The sequence below is a fragment of the Protopterus annectens genome, chromosome 2.part2 (assembly GCF_019279795.1).
Source record: "Protopterus annectens isolate FY-2018-M chromosome 2.part2, PAN1.0, whole genome shotgun sequence".
NCBI classification, from domain to species: domain Eukaryota; kingdom Metazoa; phylum Chordata; order Ceratodontiformes; family Protopteridae; genus Protopterus; species Protopterus annectens.
Window position 1 is genome coordinate 70162065 of NC_056730.1, and position 24279 is coordinate 70186343.

Here is a 24279-nt window from a genome sequence, read left to right on the forward strand (position 1 = left end):
TGCCGAAGGGGGAGGCCATGACCAGACATGGCCAGAGCCGATGGAAACCCCACTTCAGATCTGATGCCCAGACTATGGCTCCAAGAGCTGCTCAGATCCCACGTGCTCAGGGCAATGGCTGGCATCAAGGTACAAGTTACCATCGGCACTGGCTCCCTGACTCAGACTCCTTGGATCCGAAAACTCCAATACCAGGGATCGGAACGGAGAAGGAGTTACTGGAGTGAAAAAAGGGAGTGAGCTCCCCCTCCAGAGGGAGAGGGGGCTGGCAAGACTCCCACCTGGATCTGGGTGCGAATAAATCTTCTCATTATTTTGTCCATCTCCGCTTTACTCAAATTTCTGGTGGAGCGCGACAAAGAAGTCACTGACGCCAACCTATAAGGTCGGTGCACCAACACACTAGAAGAAGGTCTAGCCTCCTCCAGCTCCAGTGAGAACCTCAACGACCAGAGCCGAGGAGTACTAGGCCTGGAAACAGCCTGGAATTTCTGGGGAGGACCCAACAGACCCGACCGCTCCAGGGGACCTTTTCCTAGCCTTGTCTTTCTCCTTTCTCAGCAAATCCCCTTCAACAGGCCTCTGAACAAGAGGATGAGCCCTAGCTTGGGAGGAGGAAGAAGCAGAAGCAGTCACTATCGTGACTGAAGCAGTACTACCGGGGACAGCCACCCCTGAAGCAAACAACAGTCCCTTCATCACCAGCTTGGCCTTGCGATCTTTCAAGGTCCATGGGTTAAAATCCACGCAAATAGACCAGTCGGTCGACAGATGTGCAATCCCTAAACATACCACACACAGAGTGTGGCCATCCGCTGGGGATAACATATGGCCACACTCTGCGCACTTTCTAAAGACAAGCTTATTCTGTTCAGCCGTGCCCAAAAATAAGGCAGAAGAAATCAACAGTTTTCAGACCAAGTATACATATATATATATATATATATATATATATATATATATATATATATATATATGGGTTCCTATCAGTTCACCGACAGTTCAGAACATCGACACTCACATCTTCAACACCAAATCATCGACTGTTCATAACATCGACATTTCAGGTAAGCGATCTTCCCCCTTGCAGGACCCATGGTAGCACTTGTTTCTCTGTTACAACGCGTAAGGTTTACGTGACTCTTTACAATTTACCCTGACAGCGTTGTCCTTAACTTCGTAACAGAGAAACAAGTGCTACCATGGGTCCTGCAAGGGGGAAGATCGCTTACCTGAAATGTCGATGTTATGAACAGTCGATGATTTGGTGTCGAAGATGTGAGTGTCGATGTTCTGAACTGTCGGTGAACTGAAAGGAACCCGTATATATATATATATATATATATATATATATTTATATATTTATACACACACACACACACCTATAGGAAAACTAACTTTTTTTCTCTCTATGATGCAATGCGAGGAGGGGGAGAGAAAGGAAAGGGAAACCCTGACCTAATACAACAAGAAAGTTCATTCTTACCCAAAAAGGTCTGAGAAAAACACTATTAATGCAAGCACCACACCTGGAACTCCGAGATCACGATGCTAGGCAAAGCCGCGGCAAACGAGATCTGAGGGAAAGAAGGAGATGGAGGGGTATTACAAGTAAGGGGAGGAGCTTGCAGCTCGGATCAGATGCTGGTGAAACTGCCATCTCGGATCAGATACAGCTCCGTAACCCACAGGTTGAAGAGCAAATGCAGTAAACTACTTCAGATCATTTATTCTACCATCATTGCAGTATGCTGCTCCCATACTTGCTAACCTCCAAAATAATTTCTTAACCAAACTAGAAACCACCTATAACAAAATAGTCAGATTTTGCAGCCAGTAATAGCTACAAATCCCATCATTGTACATCTCTGAAAAGCTTAAGATGGCCTGAGCTCCCCCACATGCTTCAATCACAACTGCAAATTGCACACAGCATCCTAAATAGCCTCAATTCCTGCCCTGCCCTTACATCCATAATTACACCCTACCCACCCAAACATGACTTCAGAAGCATACAACAAAACCTTCTGCAGATACCCAAGCCAAACAAAAATATTGGAAAAATACTCTACAGTCATTCAGTTGCATACTCATACAGTCATTCAATTGCCTACTCATTGAACAAACTTCCACTGTCCCTTCGCACCACTACCAAAAGTGATGAATTGAAAAAGCAACTAAAAATTCATTACATAATGATTTTTTTTCTTCTCTCAATTAACATATCTGCCTGGTATCTACTTAAACTGTCTAAATATATTGCTCTCTCTGCAGTTAGTACCTATGCTACTTAAATGTACCTTTGTTGTACTATGTAATGATGTTACTCTCTACATTCCTTGTAAATAACTTAATGGTAACCAAATTTCTCAAACATATTACTATTGCATTCTCAAAATACTGTACTTTGCCTTGTATACATCTCTCTGATTTTGTACTGTTAAGTATCTTAAAACTTGAATTGTTAGTTTTTTTCTTATTTTGTAATTACTTTCCTGGAGCTTTTCTTCTAGGGTCTCCCCTGAAAAAGGGCTCTCTGGGCCCAGTCGGACTAACCCAGTTAACAAATGTTAAAATAAAATAAAACAAGTGCAGATAATGAAGCAGGCACAGATAGAAAAAAGGCACCAATTAATGCAAGAACACAGTTAAATACAGTAGATCAGCACACTTCTGCCACATGGGTGCAGAAAAACACCTTCTTAATGTACAGTAGCTGCTTTGGAACTAAAGTGTAATAAGACCACCCAAACTACCTACAACTAACAGCTATAGTGTAATACTGTGCAATTAACTACTTAAAGCAGCAGCAAACAGTAAAGTTTTTTCCAAACTGCTGAAGTACAGCCACAGTATACAAGAGAAGTGCAAATAATACTTAGGGCCCTTTTGTACGTTTCCCAACTCACAGACCAAGCAAACACTGATCGCCACCAGACGAACAATCCCAGTCCGACCAATGCAAAATCACAATAAAGGAGTGTCCACAGAGTGAAATGCTACCACAAACAAACATAGAAGATACAAAGTGCTACCACAAACAGACTTAAAGATACGGATACAGCAATGTACTTTAAACAGCATATAAATAGCTAAGTCAGCATAAGAAAAGGGATTTTACTAACAGGGATGACTACAAGTAGGTGTATAGGTAAGAGGGTGGCTGGAATTTGAGGAAAATTAGCAAAGGAACCAAGTTATTGGGAGGAAATAACTTGAAAGGAAAGGAAAGAGAGTAGGATGAGGCTACGCAGAAGTTTAGGCTGTAAGTTAAGACTGCTTTCTCCATCACGGATTGATAACGTACAAATAAGGACAAGGGGACAGACAAGTCCATGCTAAATGGCCCACTCTGGTAGAGTTTCTAGTTGAGTGCAGAGCAGAAGCTGTTGTTAAAAAGGGATAATTAGTAGGGAGTGCAAAATACTGCATGATAGCTATAAGTTTCAATCAGGGGAAGTTAGAAAAGATTAGGAAAAAAACAGAATAGAAAGGCAATTTATAATGAGAATGAAGTAGGATGGTATGATTTCTTTACATTAGAATTTACAAAGTATGTTGTGCGGTCCTGCAGGGTAAAATGTCCAGTCATTAAGCACATGCTATGGTATGGAAAGGAATAAAAGCTAAGAGAATTTCTGCTTCAAGTACAATAAATAGAAGTCTTTCCGCTTTGTAGCAGTACCCACCACTAAACATTAGTTAGCACTTAAAAGGTTTCCTTCCAAGTCAGATCTGTTGTTTTGCTTTCCCATGCATCAAAATTCTGACAATAGCTGTAAATCCCAGACCAAAGTGGACCTGAAAAGAGAGTGGCTGCAGGAGTAAAACGATCCAAGACTGACGTCAATAAAACAATTTTCTTTGCTATGTTCTCTTTATGCCATGTGTAGTTCATCATGACATTGTATGTCATTTGTGGGAATAGAGCTCTGGAAGCTACCTCCTTAATGCATTACAATTAACAAGTGGGACTGGGTATTATAAATGTATATGGGAGTGTAGGATGCTTATAGCTTAGAAATTACAAGAATGGTAGCAGTGACATGATAAGCACAGACACATCCCAAAGCATCTCCAAAGAGCAGGTCATATCCGCCCTCTCCAAGGCAGAAAACACAGCCTCCATGGGAGCAGATAACATCTCGGGGTGCTTACTAAATCTAAAACAAAACCTAGCGGAACTGCTTGGTACTCACTTCAACCATAACCTGAGTACTGGCTTTGTTCTGACAGAATGGAGAACAGCAACAGTAATCCCCTTACATAGAGCGGTCCATCAAATGACCCTGGGAACTACAGACACACAAGCCTAACCAGCCTTATCTGCAAAGCCATAGAAAGAATCTTCATGGACCTTATCAATGAAGATATAGGTGACCTCGAAACTCTTGATCCGACCCAATTTGGCTTTGTTAAGGGCAGGTCTTGCATATTAAACCTGGTGGACTTCTTCAAGAAAGTCACCAAAACCCTGGATAAGGGCAAAGCAGTACATACTGCCTATCCTGACTTAGTCAAGGCCTTCAACACAATCCACCACTCAAGTATCATTCAGAAACTCTCCCAGCTGGGGATTATGCAGCAGAATGCAGGAATTGTTAAGGAGAAGCGAATTCAAACCAAAAGATGAAAGGATAATACTGGCAGCCCAAGATAGTGGGCTAAGCAGACATTGGTTTACAAAGTCCATTGAACATGAGAAAAAAACAGACAAATGTAGGTTTTGTAAAGCAAAATTAGAAACAGTCGCACACCTTGCTGTTGGTTGTGACATACTAATGACAGAAGACTGTATACTGAACGGCATAATAATATGGCAAGACTGCTGCACTGGACATTATGCAAACATTATAACATCGAAGTAGCTGAAAAACACTGGAAACATGAGCCGCAAAGCATCAAAGGAAATGATGAAGTCTACATAACAATGGATCACCCATTACCAACAGGTCAAAAGACAGATGCGAGAAAACCAGATATAGCGGTCCATGAAAAGAAAAGAAAAGTACTACTGATCATTGAAACCGCTACACCCAATGACTACTGTGTCTCACTGTATGCAAGACAGTGAGTCATAAAATATCAAGATCTGCAAGCAGAAACAAGAGCAATGTGGAAGAAAGACAGACAGTTCCAATAGTAGTAGGAGCAACAGGTCTTACGAATCTGCAGTCGTATTTAGATATGTTACCAATACATGTAATACCGTACAAATTGCAGGAGTCATTACTGGGCACATTGCAGGTGCTGTGAAGAGCACTTTTGGCTGACAAAGATTGAAACAATACTAATTTCATAAACTTTAATCGTACTTTGACTTAGGAATGGGGTCCATTTTCGTCATGATATTAGAAACCCAAAAGACTTGGAGAAATTAAAAAAATAACTGGGGATTAACCCATACATCACTAGCTGGGTAGCAAACTGGCTCACCAACAGAACACATACTGTTAAAGGTGGGGATTCCACCACCATCAGTAGACCAGTTACCAGTGGTGTACCTGTGCTGGGCCCTCTACTATTTGGAATCTACTTCTCAGATGTCCAGGTGAAAGTAGATGCCCTATGGCTTACCAAGTTCCCTGATGACTCCAAACTAGCTGCAATCATTGTTCCCCAACGATGTTAACACATTACAAAAGGGGATAACAGACTAATGATTGGTGCCAGAATCACGGTCTAAAACTAAATGCAAAAATGTGCATTGTTACCCCCTTTGGCAAAGTGGCCCCTAAAAATTACATTACAGACAGCACCCCCTAAGCTCAAACGCAGTATTGAGAGACTTGGGAACACAGGTTGACAGCAATTTAAACTTCGATGACCATGTCTCCACAGTGGTAAGGAAAGCCTTCTACATTGCACATCTCATAAATAAGGGTACTGCATCCAAGACTAAGGATGTTATAACTTTATACTCGACCCTCATCAGCCCACTAATTGAGTACAGTGCTCCCTTTTGCATGTACCTCACTACACACCTGCAACAACTGGAAAGACTACAGAGGTTTCTAGCCAAGAAAATTGAGGTCCTCCAAGACATGACCATCACAGAAAGACTAAAGGCCTTGACTCTGTACTCTCGATCCTACAGACTGCTCTCAGGCAATGTGTGCCTGGCCTACAGAGCGATCACTGATCCTGTCCTAATGGAAATGCTACATGTCCGCAAATCAAATGGGCAAGAGTCACTAGCCTGTGACATAAACAGAATGAACACGCTGGAGAGACAGTCTCCCAGAGTTTGCCACTCCTCTGAATTAACTTCCACTTCACGTGAAGCAGAGTTCCTCAATGACCCTATTTAAGCAAAACCTTGACTACTGGATGGTAGACCTTAAATTCACCCTGGGGGTGGCACCTATGTCCCTCATGGACAGGGGGCAGTAGGTGCCAATCACCGATTCATTCTTCTCACAACAACCATCTAACCATGGTCAACTAGGGAACAAGGGTATTACCTGGTTAGGCTTGTTAAGGCCCTAGGGTCATTAGCTAGTAACCTCCTATGAACCTAAAACACTTAACTTTACAAATATAGTATTCCGTTTGATTGTTAACTTCCTTAAGTACTTGCATCCAACATTCTAGTCTCTGGCTTTTATCTCTCACACCCCAACCTATTTCACCATCATTCCTTTCCACTATGGTTTACGACCCTCTGACTGAGTTACGTAGAAGAGCCTTAACTGTTCAACCCTAAAGTATCCCTTCATATCAGATAACCCTAAACCACATTATTCTATGGGGCGATTCCGCTTATCTCATGCCCTCTTCCCTTTCCAAATAAATTTTTTAAACTCTTTAGTCCACAACTTCTTATGCTGGTTGATAAAAATACACCAGATCTGTATACAAGCTTAAAGGGACTAAACATTTTCACTCCTTGTGCCTTATTAGCCCCACCCATAATCAAAAGGTTCCAGCTTCTCAATGTTTGCATTATCGTTTGTTTACTCTCTTCCTACATATCCTTATCAACCATAAATTAATCTTTTATAAATATATACACCTAAATAAAATATTTCATCTTATGACCCCATAAAAATGATGCGAATAATTTACCATTATACCCTTTATTTAATCATTTATTTTACACCACAAATAGGCATATAACTGTGTAAAAACATTCCACACCACCAAAATGTCATTTTCAGGATTTATCAAGTGCAAGATAATATCACCTGTAAATAAAGCCAACTTTTTCTTGATAACCATATCAGTTATATTTTTTAACTTGTGAGGACCCAATTCTGTTTGCTAACCATAAATCAAGACAGTAAAGGAGAAAGAGAACATCCTTACCTTGAACCTCTGCTCAAACACAGCTTACCCAACTCCATCTTTGAGTTTACTATTGAATTTAAAAAACTATTTTCGGTAACTCTATGTCATGATGTAAAGCATTTCTTTATTCTACCCATCCAATTATAAAATTCTCTGTTATAATGTTATGGAAATGTTCCTTGAAGGAAAGTTTACCTCTATAATGTTGTTTGTTTGTTTGTCTTTCGGCTTTTCCCGGTTAGGGGTCACCACAGCGGAACTCCGATAATAAAGTCTAGATATTTAACAATGAAGAAAGTATTCGATTTCACATTGTTTAAGGGCTAGTTAACTTTTATTTTGGTTGGACCGAATCTCAAATTTTTTGTTTTGTTGATGTTCATCATAATGTTATTTTTATTGCCACAAAATCAATAAGCAATTCTGTAACAGCTTACTATCACTTAGACTTGTCAGTTACAGTAAATATAAGTACTATGTGCACTGTAGTAACATGCACTGCATGCACTGGGCTGTGTGTCATTCCTTTAAACAGAAGTCTGCATGCATGACTCCATAACTGCTTAAATATAAAGATGTAGTTTAATTTGCATTTCTGTTGTGTATACTTATTGGTATATTAAAAGGTTGTTGTTGTGACTTTCGGCTTTTCCCAGCTAGGGGTCGCCACAGCGGAACTCCGGTCCGCTAATAATTGGTAGTTGATTTTTACGCACCGAGTTGCCAGCCCTGACGCACAACCTTCAATGAAGGTACGCCCATTCATGCATGTCTCCACGCAGAAGACGCTCAGAGTCGAACTGGACAGCGTCTTACTGTGAGGCGACAACGCTACCGCAGCACCACCACCGCCGATAAAAGGTATAGATAAAGAATTATGCAAATCAGGTTTCTCCGTTTCTGGATATTTACTATTCTTTTTTTAAGAACAGTCATGTAAAAGGCTGGTCTTTCACAGAAAATGTACAACATTACTAAGCAGTCAACTCTGTTAGTAATGCAAGAAACAGCTAATAGCGAACAGTGATGAAGCTACAGCACAATGGTGAAAAGGACCGCAAAAATTCTCAGAAAATGTGAATCTAAAGCTTAACAGAAGCTATACTCAGTGTGACGACCGTGCCCTGGCCCAGCAATCAAACAGCCTCAATCCTCACCACTAACACCAGGGAAGTAGTCTCCTAGAAGAGGAAAGGATAACTAGTGCACACGGTAAAGTACAATTTCCCTTAAGTGCACACAGAGATCACAGTCAGCCTGGGGCTGGTTGCTCCCTTGCTCACCAGGTCCCCAGTAAGACTCCCCACTGGCACAGCTATAGGATCCAGGTCTCAGCTTAGCTGGGCAAGTTAAAACCTCCAGTGCCCTCTCTGTCCAACCAGTGCTTCATGTCCCTGCCCAAGTAGACGACACAACACACACACACTTTGAGAAGAGGTTATACAGCCACACAGACCCTAGTGGGAAAAGGCTGGCACAGGTTCTCCAGCTGTGCCCCTATTACCCAGACCATACGGTAGTAATTCCTGCCACCACACAACTAATAACTATCAGCTACTAAAAGGCCCTTACAAAGGTGTCCAATTATTATTGTGCAATATTATAATCCAATGGCAGTATGACTAAACAGTCACAGCTTAATTTGGGGTGACTTAGACAGTAAAATATGTAAATATGTAATGTACTTTAGAGGTTAAATTATCTCTACATAAAACAGCCACAGGTAAAGGTTTTAAAATATTTAATGATAAATAATTAAAACACAAAAAAAAACTACTACAGTACAATGCTACACAAGTTCAGAGATCACACAGAAACTTAAAACAATATCCTAGGAAAGATCTGATTTCAAAGAAAAATACTTAGTTTAACTTTCTTCTAAGTTTAACTATTCTTAAGAGAAATCACAGTGCTATAATCCTACTTACATGCATAAAGCATAAGCAGTGCTGGGTTAGATATCCAAGATCAAAATGCTTCCCAGTCTCTCACTCAACAATAGTTTTTAAACACTAACCAACATCTCTCTAAGGCCCTCCCAAATTACATCATGTTGACACTTGGTCTAGAGTTCCCAGGCCACAAACTGCATTATTTAGCTAGCTAACACCTGCACAGGAGACTACAGCAATAAAAGGCATTTCACATATACACTCTGACAGAAACCAGAGCAATAAAGCACCTTCCACATGCAAATTCTGGCCCTTAACTTTAACCTTAAAACAATGGGCATGAAACTTTCATGCAGACTCACTCAAGCCGACTTGTGAAACATCAAAGAGATTCATAAGATCTTTTCAACTTCAAAAGACACATCTGAAATGCTTGGCTTGGTTTTCCTTACAGCAGATGGCAATGTTGCAACAATCTTGAAGTTCACATTTTACAGTGTTTTCTTTCACTTAAAAACGCAAGCCTGTATTTTGCATTTATTTATACAATAGATAGAATTAATGTATCAAATTCTATTTAACTAGGCTGGCAGCCTTCGCCCATCTTCCTCCAACCTTCACACTCAGGAAAACACAGCAGTACCTTTCCTAATGTGTCTTTTACTTGCCTGAAATACTGTGGGATAGAAGTACTTTAAAAGCATGTAATGTCTAGGTGATGCCAGGCTTCCTTAAACGCACACACCTGCAACTAGACTGCACAGCTCACAGGTGCGATGCTAGATAGCTTGCCACTTTTGATTGAAGCTGCAGCTATTCATATGCCAATAAAGGACAAGAAGAGCATGAGCTAGACAGGAAAACAAAGTACATGGAGCAAATGCAGCTTCTGACTACTGAGTCACAAACTGTTACAAAAATATGGATGTCAGAACTTAACTCATACAGTTAGAAGAATACAAGTTTGACAAAAGTAAACCTTTACAATAGGACTCTAGCCTCAAAATTACTTCTATGTAACAAAATGTTATGAGTCTAATCACCCTATTCAAGTGCTTAATTACTAGATTCAAATTACTGAAACAAAAAAGACTGAATGGCACTGAGTGTCATAACTCTTGGTGAACACATAGCTATGTGTTTTAACAACAGGACAGCAAAAATGAATTATATGGCAAGTAGCATTGCAGTCTCCTTCCAATACCAAACATATACAACAAGTGCCTAGAAAAGGACAAATAGATAACTACGTACTGAAGCCTAACATATAACTGCAGTAGATACATATGCAGTTAGTTAAAAACATGCCTGAAGACCAAACCCAAGAGGAAGCCGAAACTTAGTGCTACTGCTTACTTTACACACACACATACCCTAAATCAAGGGGCCAAAAGGTCACACAGACAAACCATTCATTAAAAACTGCAAGAAAAACTCAGCCAAGCTAGAGTTTTCACTATGCAATACCTTAAACCTCCTGTAATAAAGGCCCATAGGATATATGCAAATGACCCTACAAAGACATACAGTATTTCGGCTAAATTGCTTTTGAATGCACATGATGTTTTTTTTCTTTTTAAGTCTTTATGGGTACATCCAGGACCAGAAAGCCAAACCCACTACCTGGGGACATGCATGTTTCGGACCATTTAGTGACTTCACCATCACAGCATGACTGGATAATCTGGCTATATTATAGAAACATAGAGCTTAAAGCCTGAAGTCCATAAACATTAATACTCACACAAACATCTGTACATAAATACATATTTCTAATGTGTGTGCGTGTGTGTGTAATATATATATATATATATATATATATATATACATACACACATACACACACACACACACACACACACACACACACACACACACGTCTATACATTTACAGACATACATATATAGGTCCATAGGTGTGTACTAGGCTAATGGCCATGGAGCCTTTACAAGCCTAGCCAACAGGAATACTTTGGCATCATGCCACCCGACCCTAGTTCCCACAAACACACATAGTAACCATGGAAGAATGTGGGTTTGAAAACCCTTTTCAATCATGACCCAAGTCGACAGAAAATTGCAAACATATACAAGCATAACAGTTTTTATTTATTTCATCTAAGTTTGTTAACCAGGTGAGTGAGCTGATCCAATGACCCTTTTCAGTCACATCCCAGGCCAAATACAATCAATCAAGAAATAATCACATGTATATTAATTGCTATTAATACTACTGAATGTTTCAGAAGAAAGCAGGCAACAACTACAGTGTTACAGCAAAGAAAGGAAAACTATTACAGTGTGCCTTGAAGAAACAACAGTACAATAAGCTTTGACAGCGAAACAGTGCCAGTACAGATGATAGTAAAATGGCGTTGCATTACACAAACTGAAAATAAATACTATATTACATTCCTTAAAGTCTTAGAAAAACATTCCTACAAGCAATAACTCCATTAACACTAAGTGAATTGAATTACCAAAACACAGACAGGAGCTCCTATACCATGATTGTAGGGTAGGCCCAGACACTTTTGGATTTGATAAACAGAAATTCCCTGGATCAAGTAGTGAAGGGACCCACAAGAGGCCAAAATATTTGCAATAACTCCATTAACACTAAGTGAATTGAATTACCAAAACACAGACAGGAGCTCCTATACCATGATTGTAGGGTAGGCCCAGACACTTTTGGATTTGATAAACAGAAATTCCCTGGATCAAGTAGCGAAGGGACCCACAAGAGGCCAAAATATTTGGTTATTTGATCTTCACAATACTGTCTCTCCCAGCTTTGGTTTAGCCAAACCATAACATACTGATACTTACTCTCAAAATCTCCATTCCCCCTGTTCCTAACACCTCCATAGTTAAGGACTTCAAAAGGGTGGACATTATACAATTATACGAGAAATTAAATACATAAATTTACCTACAAAATAATTACCGTTGATCTTGATGCAGCAACCAACTTCAACAAGGAGTTTTATGCCCACTGATACAAACACACATATACAGCAAACCCAACTAGAACCAAATACAATGGTCAGTTTAAAAAATATATATTTTGTGGCAGTCAACTGACAAACTTTATAACAGGAAAAAACTCCTCAACTCTATTAATTTAATTATTTATTTATTTTACATTTGTTGACCGGGATATTCCGACTGGATACATGTCCATTTTCAGAGGAGGCCCGAGGAGAAAAGCTCCAAGATAATAATACACATTGAACATTTAGTAAATGCTAGTTTCAAGCAGATTACAGTCATAAGCAGCAATAATACAGCTAGAACTCCTCAAAATGAGTACAGTATAAAATATGTCATCAAGAAATTGTAAAAATTGACAGGGATCAGTAAAGCAAATCACAAACGGATATTATAGCTTTTATAAAAAAAAGGATAACTATACGTCTTTATCTAGGTAAGAAAACTAAGGAATAACACAACATTGCTCTGAACTTCTCCTTAACTGGAGACCCCACTCCTATCAAAAAGGACACAAATATATTAGCAAACAAGTATGCTGCAAACTACATCCATGGAACACTTACTCCAATACTTCTCAGTCAAAATCCCTTACACACTATATCATCAATAAAGAACCTGCTCCTAAACAAAAACACTTATCCGTGGGTCCAGACAACATACCTGATAAACTATTAAACAATATCAAGCAGACTCTCTCTGAATCTTGCAATAAACTGTCTAACCTAAGCCTAGCCATAAGCTCTTTTCCAAAAATCCTGTGGTTATACTTCTGCTCATGGGTTGCTCTACCAATGAGCCTAGAAACTACAGACCAATCAACCTTATGAGACTGATCTGTAATGCTATGGTCTGTATTATAACAGATCTCATTAATGACAACATCAAAAGACTCACTCTGCTCAACCCAAACAACCTGGCTTTACCAAAGGGAGATCATGCCTGATAAACCTGGTTATTTTTTTTCAGGTGGGTTATGCAAGCTGTTCGTAGTGGTCATGCAATTCATACAACTCATTGAGATCTAGTCAAAGCATTTACTGCCATACCTCAATGCCAGAATTATAAAGAAACTGACATTCCTAAACACAGATCCTTATGTAGCAAGATGGATTATCAACTGGCTGAAAAACAGAACCCACACAGTTTGTGTAGCAAGTTCTTCTTCAAACAGTGCCAAGATAACAAATGACTACAGACCAAACAGCTTTATGAAACTGATCTGTAATGCTATGGTCTGCATTATAACATCTAGGCAGAAAATTATTGATTTCAACAATTGGCTAAATTTCTGGTGTCATTCTAAGGGGATCCAGTTCTGCCTAGGATGACATGACTGACAGACCTCGATGCTTTGCCAGAGATGGACTGCATCTGTCACCCCTGGTTTTCCAGATATTGGCTAAGGCTCTTGCCAACCATATAGTGCCTTTTATAGGCGGTGTTCCTAAGACCAAATTACCACCGTAACAGCTACAAACAAATGCAATCCAAGGGTCATGCTGCTCAATGCTAGAAGTCTAAATCTCAAAATGCGCTCGCTCGAAACAGTCCTTAAAATGGAGAACATTGACATTTGTGCCATCACAGACCCTTCTTTCAAGGCAGCAGAAAGCACCCCTGCACTACCAGGCTATAACTGATTTCACACCTTTCAGCCCCAGAACTTGGACCGAAGCTCCAAAGGCAGTGGTGTTTCCATGTTCATAAAGGATGCGCACACCTCCAGACTAGTAGCCCAACATAACTCATCTGAGATACTTCAGGTGCAGCTAACATTGGGTACGACAGCAATTAGGTCCCCAACCATGTCCCAAGACTCACACTCCACATTCCTAAGCACCCTGAAGAATACTAGGGTCCAACCTAACACTCTCATACTGGGCAACTTCAACTACCCCTCCATTAAAATCATACTCAGACACAAGGCATGGCCACATGACATACCACTAAAGCCCATCTAGATCAATTTACATACTGACAATTAAGGAAGGAGACAAAAAGATCCATTTTATCAGATAAAAAAACTTCTACTTCCATCTCCAGCAGAAAAATAAAAAAAAAAAACCCTCAAAAGTTTTGTGCAGGTATACACAAACTACTGCATCCAGGACAAACCACCACACCAACTCCCTCAGCCTCTACTGAACTACCAGAGGATGTAGCTAATACCTTCAAAAGTTTCTTCACTGAGACTATCGAGGCTCTAGCTGGCCAGCTACCACAGGGGTCCTCTAACATGCAGGATACCACTCCCAGCACCCAGCATTCCTTTAGCTTCCAGTCTCTACATCTTATATTCATACCCTAATCAACCAATTAAAACCTACTACCCTAGCTGCGGATCCTCTCCCTGCTGAGTATCTGCAAACAGCTACAGATGCCATAGCATATCCCATTTCCATTCCAATCAATCGTACCACATCAGAAGCTAAAGTCCCGTCCATCTGGAAAATATCTCATGTCATATCCCTACATAAAGGTGGTAGCTCCACTGAACTATCTAACTTTAGACCCATAGCTATCTTGTTACCACTAGCTAAAGTTATGGAAAAGTGCATCCATAAACAGCTACTTCACTATCTAATCCAGAACAACCTACTGGCTAACTCTAAGCATGGCTTCAGGCCACATCATAGTACAACCTCAGCCAACCTTCTCCAAAGCTATAAACTATAACAGGAACAACAACAAATGATCCTTAGCCCTTTTTTGGACCTTTTAAATGTTTTCAATATGGTTAATCACAAACTACTCATCTACACCCTGAAAACAAATTCCTTAGACAAGCACTCTCTCCACTGGTCCCAATCTTATCTGAGTAACAGACAACAAGTAGTCCTATGGCAGAATAAACTATCCAACCTCCTACCCAACACCCTAAGTGTCCCCCCGGGGTCTATTCTTGGACCTCTTATGTTTTCCATTTTCATTAATGACCTCCACACTGTTATCCCAAAACCAAACTGCATTCAGTATGCAGACGACTCCACCTTGATTTGCTCTGCCACCTTCTAGCCAGATTTGTAGACAGTAGCTCAAGATACTTTTAACATAGTTGAAAATTGGCTTTCTGACTGCTGTCTGATCTTAAACCCCAACAAAACTAAGTTACTACTTTTCTCCCCCACCCAAAAGTCCTCAGTATTACCTTTCTCCATTAAGTCTAATAATGGGACCATAATCTCCCCAGATGTCTCTACAAAACTCTTAGGTGTTACTGTAGATAACAATATTAAATTTGATATGCATGTCAATTACCGTAGATAACGATCTTAAATTTGAAATGCATGTCAATAAAACTATCAAAACCATTAACAAAAAACTTGGCTCACTATATAGGATTAAACCATTCCTAACCCCACATGCCAGAACAGCCACTGCCCGCAGTCATCTACTATCTACCCTTTGCTATGCCTCCCATCTACTTACCAATTTAAACAAAACAAATCTTAAACTCTCTAGATGCTATAATCAAATAGCTAGATTTGCCACTGGCTTGCCCTACAGTACACATCACTATACAAACCTAAATAATCTTGGGTGGCTAGAACTGCCCAGGCTAATTTAGTACAACCAACTTATACTGGCTCATAAAGTACTTTACCAACCAGAAAAAACATCTGCACTTAAAAACATCATCTACCCCTACTGCAACTCCAGAGCACTTCGCTCATCTGATAGACTGGTAGTTCAGACTGTCAAATCCAACAACTCAGCCGATGACTCTGTTTGCCAACTCTGTTGGCAAAACTTGGAACTCACTGCCTGCTGAAATTACTCTAGAGACAACCCTAACTCAATTCAAGAAATGTCTCAAGCAGTATTTCAATTCTCATTGGTTATGTCCTTGCTCCAAGCCTGACTAAATCTTAGTTATATCTGTGTATCTATACTATTTCACCTGCAACTTCTTTGTCTTGTAATTCGTTAAACTATTTCATAAGTTTGTGAGACTGTATAACTTTCTTGTCTCTACAGATTCTGAAAACTGTGCTTAATTTGTATTATGTTTTCTTTTGTAACTACCTTTGGAGCTTTTCTACCCTGGCCTCCGCTGAAAATGGACATGTATCCAGTAGGACTATCCCAGTCAACAAATGTAAAATAAATTAACTGGGAAAACTACTCATGAACCGATACACTTGCCCAACGTTTCCTGGAATTCATTAATTCCAATGCCCTGGACCAGCTCGTTCTTACCCCCACTAGAGGTAGCAACATCCTTGACCTGGTCATTACTAACATGGGTGACTGTTTCTCTACACCAATAGCCAACTCCTCCCTAGATAGATCTGACCACAAACTAATCTCCTTGGAAATCCACATACCTTTCCGGGGGGGGTAGGAGGTAACCACCATGAAAAACTTCTCCAAAGCTAACTTTGGGCTCCTAAAAACAGAGGTGGCTAACTTCATAGCACCCATGCAAATGGAGATCAGTTGCATGACTGCCGAAATCATACACCAATGCACTGTACGAACACTTACACAAATGCATGGATCTCACCATACCCAAAAGAACCAAGTTGCTCTCCTCCAAAAAAAAAGGAAGCCAATCTGGTGGTCCCCTGCCATAAGCAAACTAACACAGAAGGAGGAAACTGATGCGGAATAAGGTAAAGTCCCAAAACTGGAAAAACTCCCTTACCAGTTTCAACAAAAAGTTGAAATCCCTCATCAAATCATCTAAAGCTAGCTATGAAAACAGAATTGCAGCAGATAGTAAAGAAAATGACAAAGTCTTCTCTAGTTATATAAAGAATCTCCATGGCAATACCCAGATGTGCTCTGAGCTACTGCACAATGGTACCAACAGATATTGCCAATATACTGGCTGACAAATTCAGAGCCAACTTTACCCCCCCCCCCCCCCCCACAAGGGACCAGTCACAATGCCAGTAGATTGCCAGGCACCCAATATTACAGCTGTACAGGTTAAAACAGCACTGTCCAAGGTCAAGAATACATTTTATACGGGACCTGACAATATCCCTGGCTGTGTTCTACATGAACTACAGAGTGAACTGGCATCTCACCTGTGTGCCCTGTTCAATGACAGCCTCACCTCAGGCTTTGTCCCTACCAAATGGCACACTGCTACAGTCTACTCTCCACAAAGAAGGACCACCTACAGACCCTGGTAACTATCGCCCCCATTAGCCTGACGAGTCTGATATGCAAAGCTATGGAACGCATCATCATGGACCTAATAAACAAGGATATAGGGAATCTCCAAACTCTGGATCCCACACAGTTTGGTTTTGTGAAGGGTAGATCATACCTGCTCAACTTGGTCAACTTCTTTGAGTCAGTCACCAGAGCTGTGGATGAAGGCAAGGTGGTTCATAACAGCCTACCTTGATTTGGCCAAGGCCTTTGATACCATTCCCCACTCAGGAATCATAAAAAAAAAAACGATATCACTAGGTGGGTTGCAAACTGGCTCATAGGTACAATCCAGTGTGAAAGTAGCCGACTCCAAGTCAGACTGCCAACCAGTCACGAGTGGAGTCCCACAGGGTTCGGTCTCTACTTCTCTGAAGTCCAGGCCAACACAAAGGGACGCTGGCTGACAAAGTTCACAGACAATTACAAGTTGGGAGCTATTTTAACTCCCCGAGTGATGTTGACATCCTACAGAAAGGCCTCACTGAGACCAACGACTGGTGTCAGATCCATGGCCTTAAGCTCAATGGCAAAAAATGTGTCATCATCCCCTTTGAGAAAAATCCGGTTCCCATGAATTACCACATCGATGGTAGTCCACTGAACACAGAAAACGCTATAAGAGATCTGAGAACACAGGTTGACAGCAACCTCTCTTTTGACCACCACATTGCCACTGTGGTCAGAAAGTCCTTCTATGTGGCACTTCTCATTACTAAGGGTTTTGCATCCAGGAAGAAACAGGTCATTGTCTCCGTTAGGCCAATCATTGAGTACAATGCACCATTTGGCATGTACCTCACTAAACACCTGCAACAACTGGAGAGGCTGCAAAAGTACCTCACAAAGAGGATCCTAGGCCTTAAACACTTGTCCTACATGGACAGTCTGTCTCACATCGCCTACTTAGAGGCTATCTCTGCTTGACTTACAAAGCCATGTCTGACCCAGCTCTGTTAGAAATGCTACATCTACAGAAATCCCAATCCCTCCGCACTACACACTCCAGAAACCTTAACCTCATTACAATAAACAGAACAAGCTGGAGGAACAGGTTCATAACCCAGAGACTGCCTATGCTATGGAAGACTTCCCATACATGTCAAGCAGAGCGCCTCACTGGCCCTCTTTAAGAGAAATCTTAATGAGTGAATGGGAAATAGAAAATTCACCCCGGGGATCACTGCAGTGGCTCTACTCAACAGAGGCACTGGGAACTAAGGTCGGGTGGCACAATGCCAGGGTAATCCTATGGGCTAGGCTTGTAAAATCTCCAGGGCCATTAGCCTAGTACATACCTATGAACCTATGACAACCACGAGATCCAGAGGTCTGTGTAGTGAGTCTTCTCCACTTTGGCATCTACTTGGCCAATCTCAAAAAATGATAACCAGAAGCAATGGTTATCTGAAACCGAAGACAACTGCAAACTAGATGTAAATGTCAAACTCCTGCACACATGCGCACTTGACAGAAACAGCTTAACACTGGTTAATACATGCTGTACAGAAAAATGGCTTAAACTGAATGCTAAAATGTGTAGTACTGCTTCTTTCGGAAAACAATTACTCACAACATAAAATAAAGAAAGCACACATTTTCTAAACAGAAAGGTAGTCAAGGACCTGGGCACTTGGGTAGACAGGTCCCTCTCCTTCAATCATCACATGGCAACTGTAGACAGGAAATCCTTTTACACAGCACAACTTATAGCTATAGGCATTTTATCCAAAACTACAGAGAATATCATGCACCTTTATTCAGCACTGATCAGAACACTAACAAATAATACATACAGCATTAAAGTTTACTGTGTTGTTACATATTTACTAGTATTAGAGTTTGTGTATTCATCTTTTATCAATAAAGCTGTTTTTTTAAGGTATAGCTTTAGACATTTAAGAAACATAAAAAAAAATATCCAGCTTTCTAACTTATCTAAGAGGGAATCCCAGGTTGCAGGATCCAGTTTTGATAAAAAAAAATCCCTAATGGAAAGGATAAACAGGTGAGTAGCACTGTTGCAACTAGGTGGAAGGCAGTAGGAATAATGAAAATATTTAGGAGTGACAAAGTTAAGAGTTATAATCCTTTGAATTATTTATTTTATTTTAGCATGGAGATACTAAGGCTGGAGTTCAGAGTGAAAATAGGGAGAACAAATTCAACAAATAGTACAAGAAAATAAATGCAACTGCTCTTCTGGCTTCTTGTGTCACAAGACTGGGTATGCTGCAGAGTATTGTTTGGAAATGTTGTTCTGTATATGATTAGAAAGTTAATATGTAATCATATCTTTACTCTTTCAGGTTAGGTGGAAAATGTCCCAGTGGAATCAACTAAGAGTGGGGTGGCATTAAATCGATTTCTGACCAACATCAAATTACACGTTAAAAGAACAAAATTCAATTTTATTACTGACTATACAGAAACAAATGAGAATCACAAAATTACATAGGGGCACACAATTATAAGACTGTAAGCATCTAAAAATTATGAACCATGGTTTTGAACACAGTATCATAGACTTAAAATTCACACGTATTACCAACTAAAAGACATACAGATCACACTACAATAAAGACAAAGAATGCAGGATGCAATTATATATGAAACAAGTTTTTGTTACAATATGTAATCTTATATGTGCATGCAAATAAAGATGACAGATTAACTCCGCATAAAGAAAGCTATACTGCTTAAATGTTGAACTGTGGTTAAACATTATGTCAGTTACAAAACGTTGCTTCTCTCCTCACTGTGTTCATTTATATTTTTATCTCTACCAGCGGCAGTCAGTACCTGGAAGTATTAATATTTCGAACACTATACATTGTGATAATACATTAAAAAGTATTTCAAATAAAGCAACATACTCTGCGACACATATTGTTGATAAACTACTTAAATATTTTACTTCGTGTTACACTCTGTTGATAAACTACTTAAACTGTATTCTGTAGTACTGTTCGTACCCATACATAATGCCAGACTGCAATTTATTTTATATATTTCATCTTTTAGATGTAAGAACAAGTTTAATACTACCACTATGATTTTGGTGGAAATATCTGAAGCGTACACTTAAATGAATATAAATAAAACTTAAACCCAACCCACCTGCCAGCAAAGGTATGGGGGGCGCCATCTTAACCGGAAAGACTTTTCTTTTTAACAAGGGTTAAAGGTTAGTGAGCAATAACATGCAGACACCACGTAGCCATAGCGACCGAATCACCTTACTGCTTTAATAAAAGATTAATCCGCGAGAAGTTCTGTCTGGTCCCTTATAAAAAAGACAGGGAGGTGTGTCTCTATTTTTGCGGTAGCACCGTTAATGAGCGCAGCACTAGCATTTCATATTACCGTACTTCACCTTAGTCTTTTCGTAATATAAATCAGTGAAATAAATAACGTTTAGTTTCAGTTAACTGAGATGTTCGTAAAATGTACAGATTTTGTCTCATAAAATGTGTAGTTTTCTAACACATCACTGATAATTTATGCACCTAAATGGTTGAGGTTTGAATTTTAAACAGTATGCCCTCCAGAGAAAAAAGGTCTGTTAATGTGAAATCTGTAATTCTTAACAACTTTCTACATTTAAAGACCGATATTTAAAACCTGCTCCTTGTTTTGGGCTGCGGTCTCATAATTTTTGGCTTTGGCTGCAATTTTTGCATTAACAGGTTGAGAGGTTCCAGATGTGTTGGCGTGTACGTATGTATATATTCCCTTGAAACTTGAAACACTTCAATCCAGCACTAGAAATAAGGCAATTTAAGACCGGCACTTACTAAAACTAGCACTAGCTTACAGCTTGCACTTCAGCCCTATACTCAGGAAGTGTAAGGCTCTTTAATCATCCAATCAGCAATACAGTCCCAACCGTCTATTCAGGCATGTTCAAGGGACAGCTTCAGGTGTGCTCTCCGGTCCAGCTGGTGAATCTGGGCATCCTGAGACAATGTTACAATTGCCTCATGTACAGAGACAACCCCCTCCTCCTCCCAACCAACATAAACATATGTGAGAGATGCAGCTACACAGCCAAACTGGAGGTTAAGCTCTCTCAACCCACGACTGGATCAACCAGTCACAAGGAGAAGGGCAACACTAGCACCACATTACCAGACTCACATAGACCAGCCATAGCTGCACCAGAAAACGACTATCAGAAACACGCAAAAACATACTCGGAGGCTCTAAATAAGAACTTGCCTAAACAACAGAGACCTCCTAAGCATACACCCAAGCAACCCCCACCCCACAACAGAAACCAGGCAACACATACGTCACAACGTCAGTGTGCCAAGCAAAAACAGCCCCTAAGGCTAAATAACACATTAGTAATCGGTGATTCTATCATCAGGCACACAGACGTCCCACTCACTAGACTGAACAAGGAGAAGGTTACCGTAAGCTGCCTGTCGGGTGCCAGAATCTGCCACATAACACACACACTCAGGTCACTCCACAACAAGTACAAATATGACTCTGTCATTGTACATGTTTGCGTAAATGACCTGAGACGTACCTCCCTGGACTACATGAAAAGAGACATGGAGGATCTCTCTGACCATGTAGCCCAGGCTGGTATGACTCTGACTCTGAGTAGCATCCTGCCCTCACCCAAAATGATGCCAGCATGCAAAGAAAAAATGATCAGTTTCAACAATTGGTTAAACTACTGATGTCACTCAAAGGGGATCCAGCACTTGTCAGCCTGGGACGACATGCTTGACAAGCCACGTTGCTTCGCCAAAGATGGCTTGCACCTGTCGCCCCTGGGCTTTCGAATACTGGCCAAGACTCTTGCCGCCCCAATACTGCCTTTTTTAGGCAAGGCTCAAAAGACAAACCTGCCTCCATAAACAACAATAATAAACAAACACTGAGGGTAATGCTGCTCAACGCCAGAAGTCTAAACCTCAAAATGCACGCACTCAAGGCTCTCCTTAGTATGGAAGAAATCGACGTATGTGCAGTGACAGAAACCTGGTTCAAGGCTCCAGAGAGCACCCCAGCACTACCAGGCTATAACTCCTACCATATCTTTAGGTTCCAAAACCAGGACCGGAACACAAAAGGAAGGGGTGTGTCCATATTCATCAAGAACACCCACACCTCCAGGTTAGTAGCACAGCAAGCGAAATCTGAGACCATCCAAGTGCAATTGACATCGGGTAAACTGACTGGTCAATTTATAGCTTGCTACAGATCTCCCACCTTGTCTCAGGACCCTCACGCAGCATTTCTGAGAACATTAGAAAGTATGAAGATTCTACCCAACAGCATGCTACTGGGTGACTTCAACCATCCAAACATTGACTGGGAAAACTACTCAAGCTCAAATGCCCTAGCCCAATGCTTCCTTGAGTTTATAAACTCAAACGCCCTTGAACAGCTGGTCACCACTCCCACAAGAGGTGATAACATACTGGACCTGGTCATCACCAACATGGGGAACCTATGTTCCACACCTGAGGTAAACTCATCATTGGTAAGATCAGATCACAAACTAATCACACTGGACATCCACATCCCGACCCCCCCCCCCCCAGTCAAGGAAATCAAAGTAAAAAACTTCTCTAAAGCCAACTTCACACTCCTCAAGACCGACGTGGGAAGTTTCAAAGCTCCCAATCAAATGGAAAATGATGACCCATCGGCAGAATCCTTTACAAGTGCATTCTATGAACACCTTCAAGAATGCATGGACCGAGCCATCCCAAGTAAAATGAAGACCAACTCCTCAAAAAAGAGGAAGCCAGTCTGGTGTACCCCGGCCATAAATAAACTTTCCAACAGAAGGAGGAAACTCCTGCAAGATAGAACAAAATCCCAAAATAAGAAGGCATCTCTGATTAACATCAGTAAAAAACTACACTCCCTCATTAAATCATCCAAGGCCAACTTCGAAAGAAAAATAGCCAATGACTCTAAGGACAACCACAAGGCCTTCTTTAACTATGTCAAGAATCTAAGGGCAAACTCTCAGATATGCTTTGAGCTAGTGCATAATGGCCATAAATACACTGAACCAACCGACATTGCCAACATCCTGGCTGACAAGTTCAGTGCAAACTTCACCCCCCCTCTCCACCAAAGGGGCTAGCACCCATCCCAGAAGAATGCGGCACTCCAGATATCTCAGACACACAAGTAAAGACAGCCCTTGCAAAGGACAAAAACACAGCATCAATGGGACCAGATGCTATCCCAGGTTGTGTCTTACATGAGCTTCAGAATGAACTAACCCCCCATCTCAAATCACTATTCAAACTCAGCTTCTCTACAGGCTATGTACCCAAAAAATGGTGTACAGCAACAGTCGTACCACTCCACAAAGGTGGTGCCACAACTGACCATGGGAACTATCGCCCTATAAGCTTGACTAGCTTGTTCTGCAAAGCCATGGAATGCATTATCATTTAGCTCATTAACAGGGACATTGGGAAACTCCAGACACTGGACCCCACCCAGTTTGGCTTTGTTAAAGGCAGATCTTGCCTCCTGAACTTGGTCAACTTCGAAACAGTCACCAAGGCCATAGATGAAGGGAAGGTGGTCCACACAGCATATCTGGACCTCGCTAAGGCATTCGACACCATCACACACTCAGGAATAATAGACAAACTCACCAGCTTAAATATCAACCCCCATGTCACAAGATGGGTTTCCAATTGGCTCTCAGACAGAACCCACATGGTAAGAGCGGCAGGCGCCATGTCTGACTCTAAACCAGTCACAAGTGGAGTTCCACAGGGCTCAGTCCTGGGACCCCTCCTGTTTGGTATATATTTCTGAATAAAAAATTCCGTTGAGTCCTACTACTACGCTATCTTCTCTGTAAAACAACGAAAAATACAGAGAAAACGCAGTGCAGGCTCCAGATGAACAATGTTTATTATAAAACAACTCGCTGAGATGAAAA

At 40.8% G+C, this 24279-nt stretch overlaps 1 protein-coding gene across 1 annotated transcript in view; it reads right to left on the reverse strand.

Moving 5' to 3' along the window:
* Positions 1-20557, reverse strand: part of EIF2A (eukaryotic translation initiation factor 2A) — a 1204316-nt gene extending 1183759 nt beyond the window's left edge. Inside the window, exon 1 of the mRNA XM_044063751.1 lies at positions 20463-20557. Coding sequence (XP_043919686.1) covers positions 20463-20490 — 28 coding nt within the window. The 5' untranslated portion in view covers positions 20491-20557. The remainder of the gene's footprint in view (positions 1-20462) is intronic.
* Between the last annotated feature and the right edge of the window lie 3722 nt (positions 20558-24279).